We start from the raw sequence: 19,186 nt of genomic DNA, 5'->3' as shown, positions 1-19,186 counted from the left end.
ACAAGGATAAGGATAAGGATAAGGATAAGTTCTTTACATGTACAAAAATATATATATATATATAAAATGCATAAAAACAATACAGTGCATGGGGTAATGAAATAAGAATAATTGGGCCTATGACCATAAATGAAATTAATGAATGAACCAACTCACACTGTATTCCGTTGTTTCCAGTCTCGGAATTGTCATGTGGGAAATTGCAACCCGTAGGAAACCCTTTCACGGTGTGTGTTCTGAAAACAGTGGTTAATGCAGACTGTACCATTCTTGCACATATAATTACAGAATTACCGGAACCTGATCGCTTCATTTATTGTAACCATTTCTCTCGTAACAGATTGTAACACAGATGCAGAGTTCAAGGAGAGAGAGAACAAGGAAGTAGGGCCGCTTCCTGAGGACTGCCCTAAACAGCTGGGAGAACTAATCACTGAATGCTGTGCATATGACATTTCCCAGAGGCCAAATGCTGGAGGTAATTGTTTTGGACCTGGGCTAAGTAGATGAGACAAAATGTGTATTATCCCTCCTTTCACATTAAAAGTGAAATGAAGGAGTGAGGCATAATTTTGATGCTATCAGGGTACTCCATATTTGGAGATTTAATGATCTGTCCGACCTTGCCACATCAATTTACAATTTAGGCATTTAGCAGACGCTAATCCAGAGCGATTTGCAGGAAGCAGGGACAACTTGAGGTAATACATCAAATGCATAGAAATAGTAATCTAGGATCATTGGTAAACCAATAACCTATCATCAGTCTAAACACTATAATATTTTTGTGTACAACTAATGTGCACTCCCTAGAGGCCAAGGAAAAACCTTTGCCCTGCATTTTTCACATCTGCCTTTTATAGCGTCACCAGGAGGCCGACTTATGTAGAACACACATTTTTGGATATTACTCCTTCAGATTTTATCCACATTTCACGCAAATCGGTACACATGATCTCTACAGTCATGTGATCAAGACAGATCTGTTTGATTCTTCACATTCCATCGTGATTGGCTAAGATTGACATCTAAAGTTTGCAGGAGTGGCCCATTTTTAACAAAATGCCGCAAATCATGAACGCAGCATGCAGTGAAACTTTGCATGCACATTCGCACTACATTGAGGAACAAATTCAACATTGCCCTATTATAGCGCCACCAGGAGGCCGATTTTTGCAAAACTTTTCTTTAATATTCCTCCTACAAATGTTGTCCAAACATCACGCAAATCGGTACATATTATCTCTATAGTCAAGTGATCACGACCGATCCGTCCTTTTTTTCACAGTCCAGCCTGATTGGCGAATTCCCAACATTGCTGGCCCACACTAATCGAGACCTGTGCTCCGAGGAGCACTTTTTCTAGTTTAATATCAATCATAATTCACACCAGATTTATCATACCTATTTGCATGGTCACTGTTGTAGCACTCCTTGGTTCGTTTCAACTTATGCCTTTTATGGTGTAGTTGTAATTTTAAATATCCCCAAATGTCATATTTGTCTCTATTTTACAGTGCTGGTGGACAAGCTACGCATGGTGGTGGAGCAGTTGGACAAGTAAGCCAACAGATGTTCTCAGAAGAAGGAACATCATGGCGTTTATGCATGGATGAATATTGTATCATGTGCCCTGGTTCAGGATTTAACACTTGCCAGGCCTGGAATTTCATAATTTTAGGGCCACTTGGCCTTTGGTACTGTCCATTTTTGAGGGGTCAAAGACCAAATGCCAGGGCATTTGGTTGCAAAACAGCAAGAAACAATGAAGTCCACGGAAGTAATGAATTGCATTTGAGGGATACTTTAATTTTTTTTATCCATACAAAAGCAGAATATAAGGCTGCTATTCTAAAATAAAAGATGGACTATGCAATTGCAATACATTATCCTCAACTAAAACATGATTCACCTCCATCACTCAGGTTTTCGGAACCAAAAACATTTCTCCCTCCTCCAGAGAGGAGTAAATTGTAAATAAACTGTTGAGATGGAAGGCTATAAACATAGCAGTGGAACTAGTACTACATGAACCAAGCATCTCCTGTTATCTGTAAAAAATGATCTATGGACTTCAAGACATTGTTTGTTATGGTTTTAATAATGTCTTTGTATAATGTGCAACACTTGGTGTAAAGTTATTTGTGGGGTAATCTCTCAAGAACAGATTCTGCTCTACGTTTGAGATATTTTCAGTTAGGTCTGGGTTCCCAGATTGCAAAATATTAACTAAAAATGTTTAGCTTGTCCGCCTATAGCTATTTCTTCAAACTACAGTTTGCCTCCCAGTTAGGGATGTTAACAATTAATCTATAATCGATTAATTGCCATTAATGATTTACTCGATATCGACTTGATCGAATTGAAAAAAAGGGGGAAAAAATTTATATATTTTTTTTTACTTCAAAAAAAGATTTGGGCTAGTGAACGTTACAGGTATGATGTGTGTGATATCAAATGTGAGCTTACATAATCACAGTAATCCTTTATCCTTGCACACATACTATTAATTAATATGAGTAGATTTTGAACAGAGCAGCCCTGGAGTTTTCCCTAATGAGCCTCTCCTGACCCCTAGTGGTACAATTAAGCCACACCAAAAAGCAGAGCTGGCATGTATGCTGTTTATTACTGTACACTTGTGTTATAGGTCTGAGTCTAATTGTAATAAACCAAGTCAAATGCCTCATATGTGAATATTATAATTGGCCAATAAACTGATTATGATAAGAAACAGTAGGAGGCAGCACAGTTTTTTCTATCTCTATTCTTGTTTACATTTTCTCATTAAATCTTTAAGAATTTCAAAGTATGTCTCTCCTAAACTGTTTCCCTCTCTGCTGCAATATGATTGAATAAAAATACAAAATGTCTTAGAGTTTCATTATAATTGCTTTCTTAAACTTTTTTTTGTAATCATATGTGCATTAAAGAAACTTCATGTACGAAAAAAACACATTTACATTTATTACCAGCAATTGTTGTTACATTATTTCCATTATTTGCCATACCCCCTGTCTTTTAAGTAAACATACCTTTAAACATAGTGTGAGAATATAATTTATTGAAAAAAGCTAGCTAGTGAGTGAGGCAATTTAATTTGTATTTATGGTTGTGATTTTAGATTGCTTTTTCATGTCTTCATGTAAATTATTGGACTACAGATTTTATTTAGGCTATAAGGGTTGAAGTTATATTGTGTTATACTGTATTTCTTTTTTTTATACCAAACTGAAGTAAAATCAATCAACCAATCAACACACACACACACGCACGCACGCACGCACGCACCACCGGATCCGCTCTAGCAGCAGTAGACCGGATCAGGAACCTGGGTCTAAAATAAAGTACTGTACGTGTACGGCAAGCGACAAGGGGCGTGTTGTGTTGTGTGAACGCATCGCATCGTGCTGCTGGGCAGAGCGGAGCTGCAGCGTTGCCACGTCTGCTTGTTATAAGCGACTTTGGGCTTGTTTTTCTGTAAAGTTGCTTGTAAAATATTGGTAAAGTTGCGAGTTGCGTTTTTTTTTAAAGTGTATTTTGGGCTTGTTTCCTAATGTTGTTTAAACCAGTGTTTCTCAAACATTTTCAAGTCAACGACCCCCAAATGAATATTTGTCTGCGGACCCCCATCTGAAAATATTCTATGCCAGGGGAGGCCTGTACAATATTTGTGTTGTTTCCCCCCCCCCCCCCTGTATTTTTATGTTGATTTTGAACTGTTTGGTTGCTACTATATATATGTCTATGAAATTAATTCAGGACCCCAACGGAAACAAGTCCGCAAGGACTTTTTTGGCCGGACCTTTTAGACAAAAGTATTATAAATGTAACTGTGTTGTTTTACATTCTTTTGCCTAATACAAATGTCAATCAATCAATCAATTGTTAAAATGTTTCAAAATTGTTCCACATTTTCTTCAAGATTATTTTGAAAATAGCAGATCTACAAGCTCGAGCTTGTAGGTCGGCTATTTTCAAATAGCCAACGTCGAAGCAGCTAGGGCTCACTTCATTTGGGCTTGTTTTCTTTTAGACCTGGCTGCTTGTTTCTCTCTCAAAACCTGGCAACGCTGGCTGCCGAGCAGAACCCAGAACAAACAATCATGTCGGAGCAGGAGGCCCTCCGCAGGAACCGCGGCGGAGTGCAGCGGGTGGAAGGCAAGCTGCGCGCCAGCGTGGAGAAGGGAGACTACTACGAAGCGCACCAGATGTACAGGACGCTGTTCTTTAGGTGAGAACGAACGACAAAACAACTTGTCTTTGTTTTAAGTTTGTATATCATCTGTTTTAGGCCTCCGTTTCTGTGGGGACTCCCTCTTTCTTTGGTGTTTAGCCCGGGTGGGCGTGGTTACGTGCCCATAAACCTAACCTTAATCTTCACACAAACTATGCCTCAAAACCACGCCCACCCGGTCGAAACACCAAAGTAAGAGGCGCTCCCCCTGTTCTGTGTTCCTTCCAGATCTTTCTGGCCTGTCAAACGTGCTGTGTCCGCCGCTCCTCTTTTAGTGATTGGTGGAGCGGGGCCCAGAGCCCGCCTACCCGTGCGCGTCCGCGGTTTTGATTGGCCTAGTCGGTTTGTGTGCGTCATGTTTTTTAATGTCACATAATGGGGGACCGCTAGCAGGAGCTAGGTGGCTAACTAGCTACGTGGTTTTAGCATCAGACTGATGGCTGATAAGAGAGTTTTTATGAGTTGTTACTGGAAATGTTTTATGTATAAATGTAATGTCTGACTATTATGACAGACCACAGTCATGGTAAGACAATGTGAGGCAGACAGACGGTATGAAAGCTGAGAGACAAGTAGGAGGGACAGACAGCAGGGAAGCTGAGAGGGAGACAGGCTGTAGGACAGCTGAGAGGGAGACGGTGTAGGAGAGACAGACTGACAGCAGGAAGCTGAGAGGGAGACAGTGTAGGAGAGACAGACAGCAGGGAAGCTGAGAGTGAGACAGTGTAGGAGAGACAGACTGTAGGACAGCTGGGGGGAGACAGTGCAGGACGTAGGAAAGCTGAGAAAGACACAGTGTAGGAGAACTGACAGTAGACAAACTGAGAGTGAGACTGTGTAGGAGAGGGAGACAGTAGGAAGGTTGAGATGGAGACAGACAGTAGGGAGACAGTGAAGGAGAGACAGACTGTAGGACAGCTGAGGGGGAGACAGTGTAGGAGGTACTGATAGTAGGACAGCTGAGAGAGAGAGACAGTGTAGGAGAGACAGACTGTAGGACAGCTGAGGGGGAGACGGTGTAGGAGAGCTGAGACACTAGGAAAGCTGAGAGGTAGACTGTGTAGGAGTGGCAGACGGTAGGAAAGCTGAGAGTGTCTGAGACAGTGTAAGAGAGACAGACGGTAGGAAGCTGAGAGAGACACAGACAGACAGGTAAAAAGCTAAGAGGGAGGCGAGTGAAAAATTCTAGTACCGTATTTACCTGATTTGAATAAAATGTTATGAATATTTATAAACACAGCAAAGTGTGTTATGTCCTCTCTTCTTTGTTAAATATGTCCACAATGAACCCAGCTTGGCTCTGTGAATGGTAATTCATTAGGAACACTGAATTATTCTCTCACACTGATATAAATGTAATGGTAACTTCAACGCTATCCTGTAGCTTCCTCATATACTGACACACGCCTGTCCCTTTCACACAGGTATATGTCACAGGCCAAGCATGCAGAGGCCAGGGAGCTCATGTGCAACGGTGCAATACTATTCTTCAGCTATAACCAGGTACATGACATGTGTCAACTACATTGACTTGTTCACTTTGGTGCCATTCAACTCCAAGAGACACATATTTAAAGTCTCTTAGAATCTTCTGTTTGTCTTCTGTCTCTGTCTCTGTCTCTCTGTCTCTCTCACTATTTTATGAGTTGGGTTTGGAGCACTTTGCGTCATCAACCACTATACTGTGTGTGTGATCGCCATGATATTGGAGGTGAAGGTGTGCTCGCTTGACGCAGGGGGTACCTGTGTCCACTGCAGAGACTAGGGGTTAGAATACACCGCAGTGCAGCCGAGCTTGACTGAGTGTCTGTACGAACACATCTGGCTGTGTTTGGAGGAAGGAGGCTGGGCAAGGAGGGGTCTGATTTGTTGCTGTGCTAGCAACTCCTACGGTGCCTGTCAGCAGGGAATGCTGAACGGGAAGATTATGATGGAGATGCTGCTAAGGCCTCTCGGTGGGTGCTCCCTACTGACAGGTCAGCCAGTAGGGTGCAACCACAGTGGCAACACAGAAATGTTTCGGGGGGATTCATTGACGTAATGACTAAATTGGGAGGAAAAAAGGGGTACAAATAATTGGCTACTCTTAACCTCTTCGTACACACGGTTCATTACCATTCATTACCATACTACATATTGATTGACATTTGCATGCAGTAGATGGAATGATCTGGACTATTCTTTTCAACACCTAGTACTTGTATGATTTTTTATTAAATGACATGGTTTTAGTACAAAAAAAGAGTACTAATTCTATTTTCCTGGTCACATTCTTCTATAGCAAAACAGTGCAGCCGATCTGTCCATGCTGGTACTAGAGTCATTGGAGAAATCGGAGACAAAAGTCGAAGATGACATCCTAGGTGAGTGATGCTCCCCCTCCCGCCCTCCTGCTATCAGAAAGCTCCATGCGGTGCAGTCACTGACCTTTTTCCCCTGTGTGTGTGCCTGCAGAACATCTGGCTAAGTTGTTCAGCCTGATGGACCCCAACTCCCCAGAGAGAGTAGCGTTTGTGTCTAGAGCTCTCAAGTGGTCGACGGGCGGTTCGAGCAAGCTGGGCCACCCCAAATTCCACCAGCTACTGGCTGTCACCTTGTGGAAAGGTATGGCTATGTTTCAATTAACAATGGGCTTTATGCACAGCAGTCATATTGGAAATAAATTGGTCCTCTTCCTCACTTCCTTCGCAGGTGTTACCAATGAACCTAATGAAGGCTCTGTTTTATTAAGTGTAGCACAGTGGTTCTCAAAAGGTTTCATTTCAAGGACCCCCAAAACTCTGATAACAAGGGTCCTTTTGGTTCCATTTGTACACTCTCAGAGTTACACAACCGTAAGGGACCATTTGGAACCCCCTCAAGGAACCATGAGGGTCCCTGGACCCCAATTTGAGACCCAATGGTGTAGCAGAGTGTGTCCAGTGTGCAAACATGCACAATATCAACTCTGTTTGACCAGAATGGAACAGAGCCTCCATTAGTATTATTGATAACACCTATGAAGGGAGTATAAAAGAGGCCCAATTTCTTTCCAATATGGCTGTTGTGCATAGAGCCTATTAGCATGGAGAGGAACAAGTACTCAGACAACTGTAAAAAAAGAGAAGCTCTGTATTGATAGTCAATAGAGATGGCATTAATTAATTCAAAATGATCTTAATTTCAGAGCAAAACTACAGCGAGTCTCGCTATCACTTCCTCCACTCGTCGGACGGGGAGGGCTGTGCCCAGATGTTGGTGGAGTACTCTGCCGCGCGGGGCTTCAGGACCGAGGTGGACATGTTTGTGGTGCAAGCCGTCCTACAGTAAGTCGGCCACTGTTTTCTGGTCTGTTGGTTGTGTAGTTAGGACACTTACCTCTGGAATATACCTACCTACCTGCTGGCCTGGGATCAGACCAGACCAGACCAGACCATACCATCAGAGCCTTCTCTACTGTCTCTCTCCTACACTGTCTACCTCTCCGCTTTCCTACTGTCTGTCTGTCTGGCTCCTACACTGTCTACCTCTCAGCTTTTCCACTGTTTGTTTCTCTTACACCGTCTCCCTCACAGCTGTCCTACTGTCAGTATCTCAGCTTTCTTACCGCCTGTCTCAACTAAATGGCATCATTACGAAAGGTTAGTGGGAAGACTGCCCACTCTGTGCAGAGAATTATGGTGACATATACAATGGGAATGTTCCAATACTGGTATTATCAGGGCAAAAACAGGCTATTATCATATTCATAACATACCCAGCCTTTACTTGCCATTGGTGAGGGGAGTGTTAAAAGGAATGTGAAGTTGCTATTGCTATACTTTCGCTGATTGGTCAGCTTCTGTATCTTCCCAAGGGGTTTATATAGCAGAGAACTGACCAATCAGCTCAGCTAAAGGTCCACCCCGCGCTGAACTGTCACTGAGAGTGACCTTTATACGGAAGGAACTCGGTCACGTTGTCAAACATGGACAAAATGTGGTGACCACACTGTCACTGTGGATGGTTTGGTCAAATTCACAGCTCAGGAAACAGTGCAGATTGAGCCATCTGTACCATCACTGTCTGGGAATCCCAGTTTGGGAGGGAGTTCCTCTTTTTGATTGATTGAATACTTTATTAGTCAGAAATGTAAACGGCGTGAGGTACAGTCAGACATTAAGGCTAAAAGGATAACACAAAAAGTCCTGGGGACATGTTTCCATTGTGACAGTAATGTGCATTTATTAACTTAATGTTGATCAAATGCTGGTTTCTTTTTGTCTTTGTGAATATATAAAGCTGTGGTCATGTGATCAATAAATCCTCACGCTCACCTTTCATCGTTGCCCTTGTATACTGTAATCCAACCGCGTTCAGGCTTGTTGCTTGTCTGAGCTTGGGGGAACGACAAACGTCTGGGTGATGATGCCTTTATTTCATACTATTTGCCTTTCAAAGGCCACTAACACTTGCAAAAGACGCGGGTCATCACTGGGGTTTAAATGAAATGCCACTAACAGGAGCAGTTCTCCCTTGATCTCTGTATTGTTGATCAGGTGAGATGCAGAATTGGTTCATTTTAATTTCAGCAGTTGTGCCCAACTCTGATTTTTCTTAGTAAAATCATATTCAGCAACTCAATATGATAATTCAACGACATCTTCTCAAAATGTTCTCACAGGGAAGTATGCCCACGGATCTCCTAGTTGTGGCTGGGTTTCTCTATCCATGCATTGTTCTCACTTTTATTACCCCCTACATGTTTGCATCCCATGTTTGTGCCTTGTTTCCGCCTTGTGCCCTGTGAATCCATTGCAATCTTTTTTTTAAAATATTTTTTGGGTCTTTTTCTGCCTTTTATTGATAGGAAAGTAGGCTGACAGGAAATGGGGCGAGAGATGGGGGGGGGGGGGTGACACACAGCAAAGGTCGTCGGGATCGGGACGGGAGTCGAACCCGCGACACGCTGTCAAGCTGGATTACCAGCGTATGTGGTATGTGCCTGGACCGCTTTTACTGTGCACTTTATGACATCAATTGCGCAGTGCTTGACTTCCTTGATTCCATAACGTGTATGAATTAAAAACAGCAACGTCTCTCATTCTGACCTGACCAAGTGGCAGACCGCCGGTGAAGACAGATCTGACTTATTCCGAGTCAAGAGAATGGTGTGAAACTAGAGTGAAGCAGCATTCTGGGTAGTACCGTAGTCATTGTTTGGCGCAGGGACAGTTTCTGCAGGAATGCAGAGAAAGTGGACAACTTAAGTATAGCTGGTGTTTTGTATGCACATAAATGAATACATTGAGATCGGCTTGAAAAGTTGCAGAGCATTCCTTTAATTATAATACTGTCCACTACTGCTTATGGACAGTTGGCTATAGGACACACACACACACACACACACACACACACACACACACACACACACACACACACACACACACACACACACACACACACACACACACACAGACACACACTGTAGGTCTGTTTGTGGATCCGTTCTGTGCCTGTCAGCAGTATCTTCAGTGTGTCTGATCTCTGGTTTTCTGTCCCACTCCTCTTTCACAACCTCTGCCATGCTCTGTCTATCCTCTTTTATCCGTTATGTCCTCTTTGACTTTTATCCCTTCCTCCCTCTCTCTCCAAACTTATTTTTCCCCACTCTTGTTTTTCTCTTTGGCATCTCTCTCGCTCTCTCTCTCTCTCTTTTCTGTTCACTTACGTTCCTTCTATCTTTATCCTCTCTTTTATCTTTATGTTATCCTCTCTTTTATCTTTATGTTCTCCCCTTCTCTTTCCACCAACCCTTTTTTCCTTTCACCTTCACCCTCCCCAACCATCCCTCACTCCTGACCTCCTTCCTGTCCTCCACCCAGGTTTCTGTGTCTGAAGAACAAGACCAGTGCTTCCACAGTGTTCAGTACGTACACAGAGAAGCATCCGTCCATAGAGAAGGGTCCTCCATTCGTTCAACCTCTCCTCAACTTCATCTGGTTTCTCCTGCTGGCTGTGGACGGGTGAGGGGCCGCCATCTTCTCTCTGCATTCACAATGTTCACGTCTAAGCTTGTTTGTTAAAAAGAACCCTCCTGTAGATTTTTCACAGATTTATTTTGTTTCATTAGCTACTTAACTGATTCCACTGATACATTTTGAGCTCTTCTTGAGATGGAATGTGGTTAAACGTGACCTGCTCGCTTTCACACTCCATCTTTGCAACGCCTTTGTGAGAATCGATCTGCTAGTCCAGGGGTTTTGACACCACGACCCCAAATTATGAGGGATTATGTTTTTTGCGACAACCCCCCCCCCCCCTTTAGGGTTTTTTTCTCCATCGTGGCAACCGTTGCTAACTGGTATGGTTGTCTGTCTGTGAGACAACCTCATTAATTTTTTTTTTTTTTTTTTACCATTTCTTGATGAAAAAAAACAACATATTTTTGGGTTGCTATTGCGCGGTCCCAACGGCAACTTCCCGCAACCCCACTTTGGGTCGCGACCCATAGTTTGAGAACCGCTGTGCTAGTCCATCTGGTTATCATAGCGTTGGAAAAGTGTGTGACATGGCTTTATGAGAAACGTAGGGGGAATGATGGGAAGTAGAATTGGCTAGAAGGGAGCTTTAAGATCAGATGAGCTAACAGATGGGTGACTGAATGGATACAGAAGGTCTTCGAAAGTCAAGAATCTCACACTCTGAAGCATAAAAATAAGACAAAGACCTGCACAGATGCAAAACTGGTAATATTTTTAGCGGTGCCAACCGCTCTAAGCTTGACTTTGTCCGTATGTCCGTCCGTCCGTCCGTATCAGCACGGGATGATGAGCACGGGATTTTAAACAGCTATAACTCCAGATTGCAGCATGCCACCAAGTCCAAATATGGTATGTGGACTTAGACCACCAATAGGGACGAGCATGACTTGCTGAAGTTAGCAAAGCGGGGTCCAGGGACCCCCCGCGTATGTTATGTCCGTCCGCCCGTTTAGGGCACGGGATTTTAAACAGCTATAACTCCAGTTTGAAGCCTGCCACCAAGTCCAAATTTGGTATGTGGACTTATACCACCAATAGGGACGAGCATGAATTGCTGAAGTTATCAAAGCGGGGTCCAGGGACCCCCCGCGTATGCTATGTCAGTCCGCCCGTTTAGGGCACGGGATTTTAAACAGCTATAACTCCAGTTTGAAGCCTGCCACCAAGTCCAAATTTGGTATGTGGACTTACACCACCAATAGGGACGAGCATGAATTGCTGAAGTTATCAAAGCGGGGTCCAGGAACCCCCCGCGTATGCTATGTCCGTCCGCCCGTTTAGGGCACGGGATTTTAAACAGCTATAACTCCAGTTTGAAGCCTGCCACCAAGTCCAAATTTGGTATGTGGACTTACACCACCAATAGCGAGGCGCATGACTTGCTGACGTTATCAAAGAGGGGTCCAGGGACCCCCAGCGCCCGTATGAGCACGGGATGAGCACGGGATTTTAAACAGCTATAACTCCAGTTTGCAGCATGCCACCAAGTCCACATTTGGTATGTGGACTTAGACCACCAATAGGGACCAGCATGAATTGCTGAAGCCCCGCCCCCTCTGTCTTCCCATTGGCTGGCCTTCAAACAGCCATAACTCAAGTTCGCAGCATGCTACGGAGTACAAATTTTGTACATGGACTAAAACCAGCAATAGGGACGAACTGTAATTACTTAAGCCCCGCCCCCTCTGTCTGCCCATTGGCTGGGCTTTAAACAGCCATCATTCCAGTTTGCAGCATGCTACCAAGTACAAATTTGGTAAGTCGACTCAGACCACCAATAGGGACGAACTGAAATGAGTTAAGCCCCGCCCCAAAGGCACCGCTTCCTTCACACAGGGTGTGATTTTTTTTTCCAAACAACTAACACAAATGTGTTATAAATGAAAGTGCTCAAATAAAAAGGACAGCTCAAAGCAGACTTCATCGGTGCTCAGAGGTAATTAAAGGATTAAACACCTAATATATATAGGAGGATCAATTAACTAGGACTTTCTATTTAGCAGCAATTATCTTTCATCTGATACCAACACTATGCAACTCTGACCTATTTAATATAAACAATGGAAGCATATATCAGTCACATGTAGAACCAAAAAGGTCTGTCGATCAGTGTCCTAACGGTATAGTCGAGCACTGCTTACACAACCTGAAAAGTCCTCTTTATTCATTCCAAGCGGATGCCATGGTTAAAGATAAAGGATCCAAGTAATATACTGGAGCTTCACACTGCAACAAACGGTCAGTGTTGCTGGCTCTACATATATGAAGGATTTGATTCTGTCTGTGCCACAGAATCTGAGGTCCAGTCCGTTGTGGTTGGGTTCCTGGTGCTGCCCGGCAACAGAGGGTTTAATACCATGGGCCCTATTTTTGCTGGTGCCTTACCCATTATCCCTAAACTTCTTTGCCAACTTTTAAAAATATTTTCAAATAGCCAATCTACAAGCTCACAACGTGTCAATGTAGATCGGCTAGTTGAACTAGTTGAACATGTTTTTAAAAATAGTAAAAAAATGGCAAAGAAGTTTAGGGATAATGGGTAAAGCACCGGCGAAAATAGGGCCCCATGTCTATAGAGATCACACTGCAGGGCTCATTGATTATTTGTCATCTTGTGATGTCTGTGTATTGAACGATTCCAGGGGCATGTCTTCAAATACCACGTTGTTGGATGCACATGTGATCAATGTGTTACAGTTGTACCACTTCTCAGTTGCTGAGGGTGTAACTTTGTTGGACATGCTACACAGTTCCCACAGGGGAACTGTGTAGTGAGTACAGCAGACTCCCTGTTGTTTGTTCCTATATGTCCTTGAGACTAGACATCTCTAGAATGAGTGTGCAACGGTGGATCGTTAATGATGTTAGAACCTCAAATCATGCCACAGTTTTTTTTTAGCATGCATGTAAACAATTTCATCCCCTGAGAACCGCTGTCCCGCGAGGAATTACTAAGCATGTCAAACACAAAATACACACACATTCATGCAATTCATGAATAGTGTTTACTATTCTCTAAGACTGTAGTAATATATTATGTTTATGCAGTGTTTAATTTGAGGTGTTGTCAAATGTCGGGGCATCAGTATAATATTTGGTGCCGATAGGTGTGGTGGTTTGCAAGATTAGACACGGACGGACCGACACACACATTTAGGCGGCATACTGTACATAACGGTGCATGACACAAGGACCTACAATCTTCTAGACGCGTCTAACACTGTTTTTTTACAGTATAAATGAATAAGGTTTCATGTCTCTCCTAGGGGGAAGCTAACAGTCTTCACAGTGCTGTGTGAGCAGTATCAGCCCTCTTTGAAGAGGGACCCTATGTATAATGAGGTGAGATTTAGTGTTAGTAAATTATTAATAATGATGTGTTAATGTACAAATGGAACCAAATGGACCCGCAATGGTCCATTTGGTTCCATTTGTACACTCTGGAGTTACAAATGGATACATTCATACTAAGGGGTTTACGGTGTAATAATTTAATAATTTAACCCAATTATCTTTTTTATCATGACAAATTATTGCTGGAAATGTGCTTGAATGTGGCTTTTGAAAATCAGTTTGAACCTTGCCTGGCCCTGCAGATAGAGCACATCCGCATTGCTCAGACGATGCGGTTGTAAACATTGCTGCCTCAGTATTTGAGTACAGTTTGTGTGATGTGTCATTCTTGTGGTTGTCCTCAGTATCTGGACAGGATAGGACAGGTGTTCTTTGGAGTTCCACCCAAACAGTCCTCATCATATGGTGGATTGCTAGGTGAGTGGTCTCACTGTGTGTGTGTGTGTGTGTGTGTGTGTGTGTGTGTGTGTGTGTGTGTGTGTGTGTGTGTGTGTGTGTGTGTGTGTGTGTGTGTGTGTGTGTGTGTGTGTGTGTGTGTGTGTGTGTGTGTGTGTGTGTGTGCATGTTTAAGTTGCATGCGTAGTTTCGCTTCACGCATGTCGCAAAAAAACAAATGTATCGTAATTTATCTCAAAATGGTGCTTAGACACAGGGCCAATCACAGCAACACAACATCTGTACAGAGCATGTCAACTATCCCTTTTAAGTGTACTGTATTTATCTATTTTTAATCATTCCGTATGTCTCCACTTAAAGGGGAAATCCACCCATTTTCAATATTTAACTATGTCATTAATATAGCATAAAGGAGTTGTGTGGAAATAAGAAAAAAGTTCCCCCCTTTCTGTGTTGCCTTGAACTGGAGGATTGATTGTGGGTTTAACATTGCAAATTACAACGTGATGACTCATCATGTTGTAATTTGCAATGTTAAACCCACAATCAATCCTCCAGTTCAAGGCAACACAGAAAGGGGGGAACTTTTTTCTTATTTCCACACAACTCCTTTATGCTATATTAATGACATAGTTAAATATTGAAAATGGGTGGATTTCCCCTTTAACATGCCTGCGTCTGTGATCTGACGTTTTACCTGTATCTAATCTGTGTGTTGTGTCGCCAGGTAACCTGCTTAACAGCCTGATGGGTTCGGGTGAGGAAGAGGAGGGTGAGGAAGCACAGGAGGACAGCAGCCCCATAGAGCTGGACTGAGAGGATAGGAGAGGAGGTCGACTCCCCCTACACCTCCTCTGTGAGGGAGGGGGGTCCTTGTCTTATAGAGGCGTGCTGTTTTCCTCTACACCCCCCCAACCGCCCCACCCTCCTGCCTACCATCTCGAACTTTGACCTTCGCCCCGCCCTGTGTCCCCCCCTCCTCTGACCGACCCACCTGACCCTACCAACCAATCAGAAAGCAGAACAAACATTAGGCCGGCCAATAAGCACCCCTCTCAGCACTGCCTGGACTGACCGCGCCAAACTGCAAACTCTTCCTCTTCAATGATGATGACTATTATAATAACTACGGAGTAATATTATATATTCTTTTTTGTTTTAATCTTTTTCTTTCTTTTCTTTTTTTTTGGTGGTTTGTTTGGAGGATGTTCTCTCATTCTCTGTGTGTGTGTGTTTGTGTGTGCGTGCGCGTGTTGGGCATTTTGGTTTTAAGTGACCTGGATGGAGAAAGAAAACTCGTCTTTGCATTTCTTCCTTGGTTTATTTTCCTCTTGATTCTTGGACAAAGAATCAACCTAAACAAAACAAATATGTTTCATGATGCAGCCGAACTTCAGGCACGCTTTTCTTCCCACTGTTGTGAGTGGAGGGGTCGATTGTTACTCAAAACACCACGCCGTACAGTATAATACAGTATGTGTTGGGGTGGACATGATTTATGTCAACATTTGACTACACAGCGAAATCCTCGGTGTGAGAGTGTAAAAATTGAAAGTTACGGCTACATTTGGTTCCATTTGTATTGTAATTTAGCACTCTGGATTTTACTGTGTACACAAATTGCTTTATTCCAATGTTTTGAAATGATGACAAAGCATTTTGCACTTGCAAAGGCGTAAACAACACAGTGCAAAACAAAATTCCACCTGCACCATCTCTTCTTTTTTAAGCGCTTTCCCATAGGCCCGGAGTAACCCAATGTAACAAAACACCAGGACAGGACGACCGTAAAGTTATTCTAAGCACTGAGTACTAATCTCTTCATTTGTGAGTCAAACTTTAAGCGTCACTGTGCTTACAGGGGGCAGTCGTGGAGCCTGGCAAGTCATCCCTAAAGGCCGGGTCTCGAACCTTAAACGTACCGCTCAGTCACCCCGCTCTGTTGTAGCGCTGCCGGCACTGCGCTGTTCCTTTATACCAAGGAACCTTCCCCTTTCAGCAGGTAGCGAGGTAGACTGGTGAAGGTTATTCTTCAGGTTATGATGTGGCACAATATTCTTTTGACCCCGTTTCTGCCGGTTGTACAATGTTAGAAGAACAGCATACCGTACAAGATACTGACATAGTGTGTTTTCATTCAACTGGAGGGTGCGTGTGTGTGTGTGTCTGTCGGAGAATGTATACAGCATGCAATCTGCTCCGTTTAGATGGCCTCCTGTTTTAGGAGCCTCCTTCCTTTGAAATTAACTTTGATTTCCAAATCTAAATGCTGCTCTTAGTTTGACTTTACTGTGGTCTTACTTTAGTGTATTATGACATGGAACAGTACACTTTAAGTATACAATAATTAAAAACAAAAAGGTATTTTCGTGTGTAAAAACACAATGTAAGGACACAAATATGCACATTCTGTACCTGTGTAGTTACACCACTGAAAGTACATTATTTACCATGGTTTTCATTAATTGCCGAGTCATTTTGTGTACTTAAAGTATACTTTGCCTTTAGTTAATATGCCAAATTAATGCCACTGTAAAGGGTTATGTTAACCTCTTAGTTTTTGGTTCATAACGTCATTGGAGCGCGAAGATGCCACCAATTAAAGCGCGATGGAACCACCTCAGCACACAGGTGCGTTGTCTTTGTATTGAGGAGTGTTACCAATATTTAGGTGTTTTTTAGTAGAAATGTGTCCGTCAGTCTAATGTCCGTGTCTAACACAGATACTTGTATTTACAATAACGCACACCAAAATTTCTGGAAATTTCTGTCTTTATTTCCTTGTTTTTTCTTGGTCTTTCTTTTGGGTGAACTCAGGTCAAGTGGGACAGCAAAGCCTTGCTGTATTTCAGTGGTTCTCAAAGTGGGGTCCGGGCACCCTCATGGTTCCTTGAGGGGGTTCCCAAATGGCCTCTTACAGGTCTGTAACTCTGAGAGTGTTATGGGGTCCTTGAAATAAAAAAAAGTTGTATTCCTTACTCTTAACGAGAGCGAGTCAACATTAATTGTGATGAAGCCCTTGCCATGAAACCGAGGGATCACGTTCACATGATGTCATAACGTAGTAGGGGTGCGGGTTTTGGGCAGATTTTTTTTTCTCCAATGCAGAAATTGCAGTTGCAAATATTGTCTCAGAATGCCTGATTTCACCCTGTTCAGTGTTGAGTTTCATTTGTCACAGTACTGAGATGTGCAGTACAATAATACCAATAGGCTACAGGTTTTGATGGTTGGATTTTAGTGACAACAAAATAAATAATAAATGCTTCAGAACTTCTCAAGGGTAGAGCTCACAGACAAACTTTTTCTTTTTTTTATGTTAAGGATTACTGATGGAGTGATGAAAGCTGTGAGTATGTTTATTTTCTAGTATTTAACTTTTTTTTTTAAGGGAACAGCTGGCTTTGCTGTAGAAAGCCTTGGGCAGCATTGATTTTGTGAATGTACACGCTCTACTGCAGTGTTTCTCAACTCTGGTGTTGGTGACACGTAGTACAGAGAGTTTTCTAATCTACCACCCAGTTAATTGCATTCCCCAGGAGTTCCAGATATAAATTGGTCCCAAATTAAACTAGGCCAGAAAGGGGGAAAGGTACTCGAGAAAGTCCAGGTGTTCTAGTGTGTGACTTGTGTCACGCTGTGTTAACCACATTAAAGGGATAGTTCACCCCCAAATGACTTTTTCTATCGATTAGTCAAGTGGAGACTTGAATTTATGGATTTAAAAACATTTTTTGTCTCATTCCTAAGCCAATAATTTGATGAATTCCATGAATTCAAGTCTCCAGGGGTTGACTAATTAATAGGAAAAAAGTAATTTTTGGGGTGTCAGTGAACTATCCCTTTGACCCTGGCGTCTATTTGGGGTATGTTTTACATGAAAATTCTCAAAAAATAACCTGTCATATATGCTTCATTTGTACATATTGTACACTGGTGTTGAATTGCAAAAAAATATTTAGAACCTCAGATTTACAAGCTCAACACATCATGTGAGGTGTTGTGAGCTTGTAGATCGGCCACTTTTGTAGTATGACGTGTCAGGCATAAGTGGTTAAGGCTCCTGGAAATCTGGCCCTCAGTGACGTAACGATGCTCCCATGAAGTGAGGAGTCGACACCAGAGAGAATTGTATATAAGTGGTATAGGAAGATTTCATTTTGAATGCTCTCTAGCTAAGAATGTGATTGTTTCCACTGTTAACTTGTGTTAAAAGTTGATATGGTTAGTTGAGTTGGGTCATGGGTGAGATGGAAAGAAGTGATGTTTTCTTTTATCCCTAAAATGGTGATTTATAAGTTAACAAGAATTATAATTTTGTTGGAACAACTTTCTGGTGTGTCTGATATTAGTCTGAATTCAGTTGAGTCTCTCGTTTAATCTCTCTGGTGAGCGTCTTTCATTTCATCTGAGTTGTTTGTTACTTGGGTCTACCATTTTAAAAGGAAATTCCGAATTATCCTAAATAACTAGCTGACATTTGCCCCCAAAATTTCCCAAAGTTTGAGTTTTTCTGTTAAGTAATGATAAAGCTCAGAGCTCAGAGAATGACCAAAGGACAGAATAATCTGGTGGTTCTGTCACTTATTGAGTCTGTAAGCATTGTCATCAGGTTTTTTTTTGTTTTTCTCCCCAGTAATTTTACGTTTGAATGCTAAAGGGGGTTGTTTGCCTTTTTGATGATTCACTAATTAAGCAAATAAACATGACTGATGAGGATGTTTATTGTTTAGTCTGTTTTCTCTTACTGACACCATCCCTAACACATCATTACCGATGGCATGGCATTAATCAAAATTAGGAAAAGTGCAGGATACAATATGAAACACATGAAAATAAATGCATTTGCAGTCGGACTCGGACCAATAGGCTGCATTTAATGTCCAAGGGAGCATTACAAAACCAAGGACTGCAAGGGAACACACGGCTTAGACATATTTGAGTTTATGGAAATATAATTGAAAACAAAAAATGGCATGGCTATCTATGCTATATAACAGGTTTTAGAATATTATGTAATTGACCACCAAATTGTCTCTCTTTAGGCCATGGAATACAATGTCTTTTTTTGTATAAATATGATTCTGTAGTACTATAGGTTCCCTGAGCCTATAGCCCTGCTGGCTTGAATTAAAGGAAAATAAATTATCTAGTACGGCATAATTGTACATGAGAAATAGATTTATAGTGGTGATAT

The 19,186-nt window shown here is 42.3% G+C and overlaps 2 protein-coding genes across 7 annotated transcripts in view; both read left to right on the top strand.

The window, feature by feature from the left end:
• LOC311059888 (uncharacterized protein) overlaps nucleotides 1-2,941 on the top strand; it is a 28,697-nt gene extending 25,756 nt beyond the window's left edge. For 4 of the 6 annotated variants that reach the window (XM_084077995.1, XM_084077994.1, XM_084077993.1 and 1 more), the window contains 3 exons: nucleotides 178-227; nucleotides 341-478; nucleotides 1,518-2,941. In XM_084077995.1, coding sequence (XP_083934121.1) covers nucleotides 178-227; nucleotides 341-478; nucleotides 1,518-1,564 — 235 coding nt within the window. In that variant the 3' untranslated portion in view covers nucleotides 1,565-2,941. Of the gene's footprint in view, nucleotides 1-177; nucleotides 228-340; nucleotides 479-1,517 lie in introns of those variants that run through there. The other 2 variants (XR_014602224.1, XM_084077997.1) reach the window with 2 other exon arrangements.
• Nucleotides 2,942-4,078: 1,137 nt separating this feature from the next.
• On the top strand, nucleotides 4,079-16,974 carry get4 (guided entry of tail-anchored proteins factor 4). The gene is made up of 9 exons (XM_084077391.1): nucleotides 4,079-4,234; nucleotides 5,662-5,740; nucleotides 6,519-6,600; nucleotides 6,692-6,841; nucleotides 7,404-7,542; nucleotides 10,081-10,221; nucleotides 13,506-13,581; nucleotides 13,938-14,010; nucleotides 14,717-16,974. The coding sequence occupies exons 1-9, from the start codon at nucleotides 4,107-4,109 to the stop codon at nucleotides 14,803-14,805; spliced, it is 957 nt and encodes a 318-aa protein (XP_083933517.1). The 5' UTR covers nucleotides 4,079-4,106; the 3' UTR covers nucleotides 14,806-16,974.
• The last annotated feature ends 2,212 nt before the right edge of the window (nucleotides 16,975-19,186 follow it).

Source organism: Gymnoscopelus microlampas (genome assembly GCF_963454915.1).
Source record: "Gymnoscopelus microlampas genome assembly, chromosome: 14".
In the NCBI taxonomy this organism is placed as follows: domain Eukaryota; kingdom Metazoa; phylum Chordata; class Actinopteri; order Myctophiformes; family Myctophidae; genus Gymnoscopelus; species Gymnoscopelus microlampas.
Note: the sequence above shows the minus strand (reverse complement) of the source record. Positions and strands in the feature narration are given on the sequence as shown.

Bases quoted from the DNA above. Each gene is read 5' to 3' on its own strand.
- get4 (XM_084077391.1), top strand. From the start codon at position 4,107: ATGTCGGAGCAGGAGGCCCTCCGCAGGAACCGCGGCGGAGTGCAGCGG. The intron at 5,741-6,518 runs GTACATGACATG...ATTCTTCTATAG, and splicing joins TATTCTTCAGCTATAACCAG to CAAAACAGTGCAGCCGATCT. The intron at 7,543-10,080 runs GTAAGTCGGCCA...TCCTCCACCCAG, and splicing joins GTGGTGCAAGCCGTCCTACA to GTTTCTGTGTCTGAAGAACA.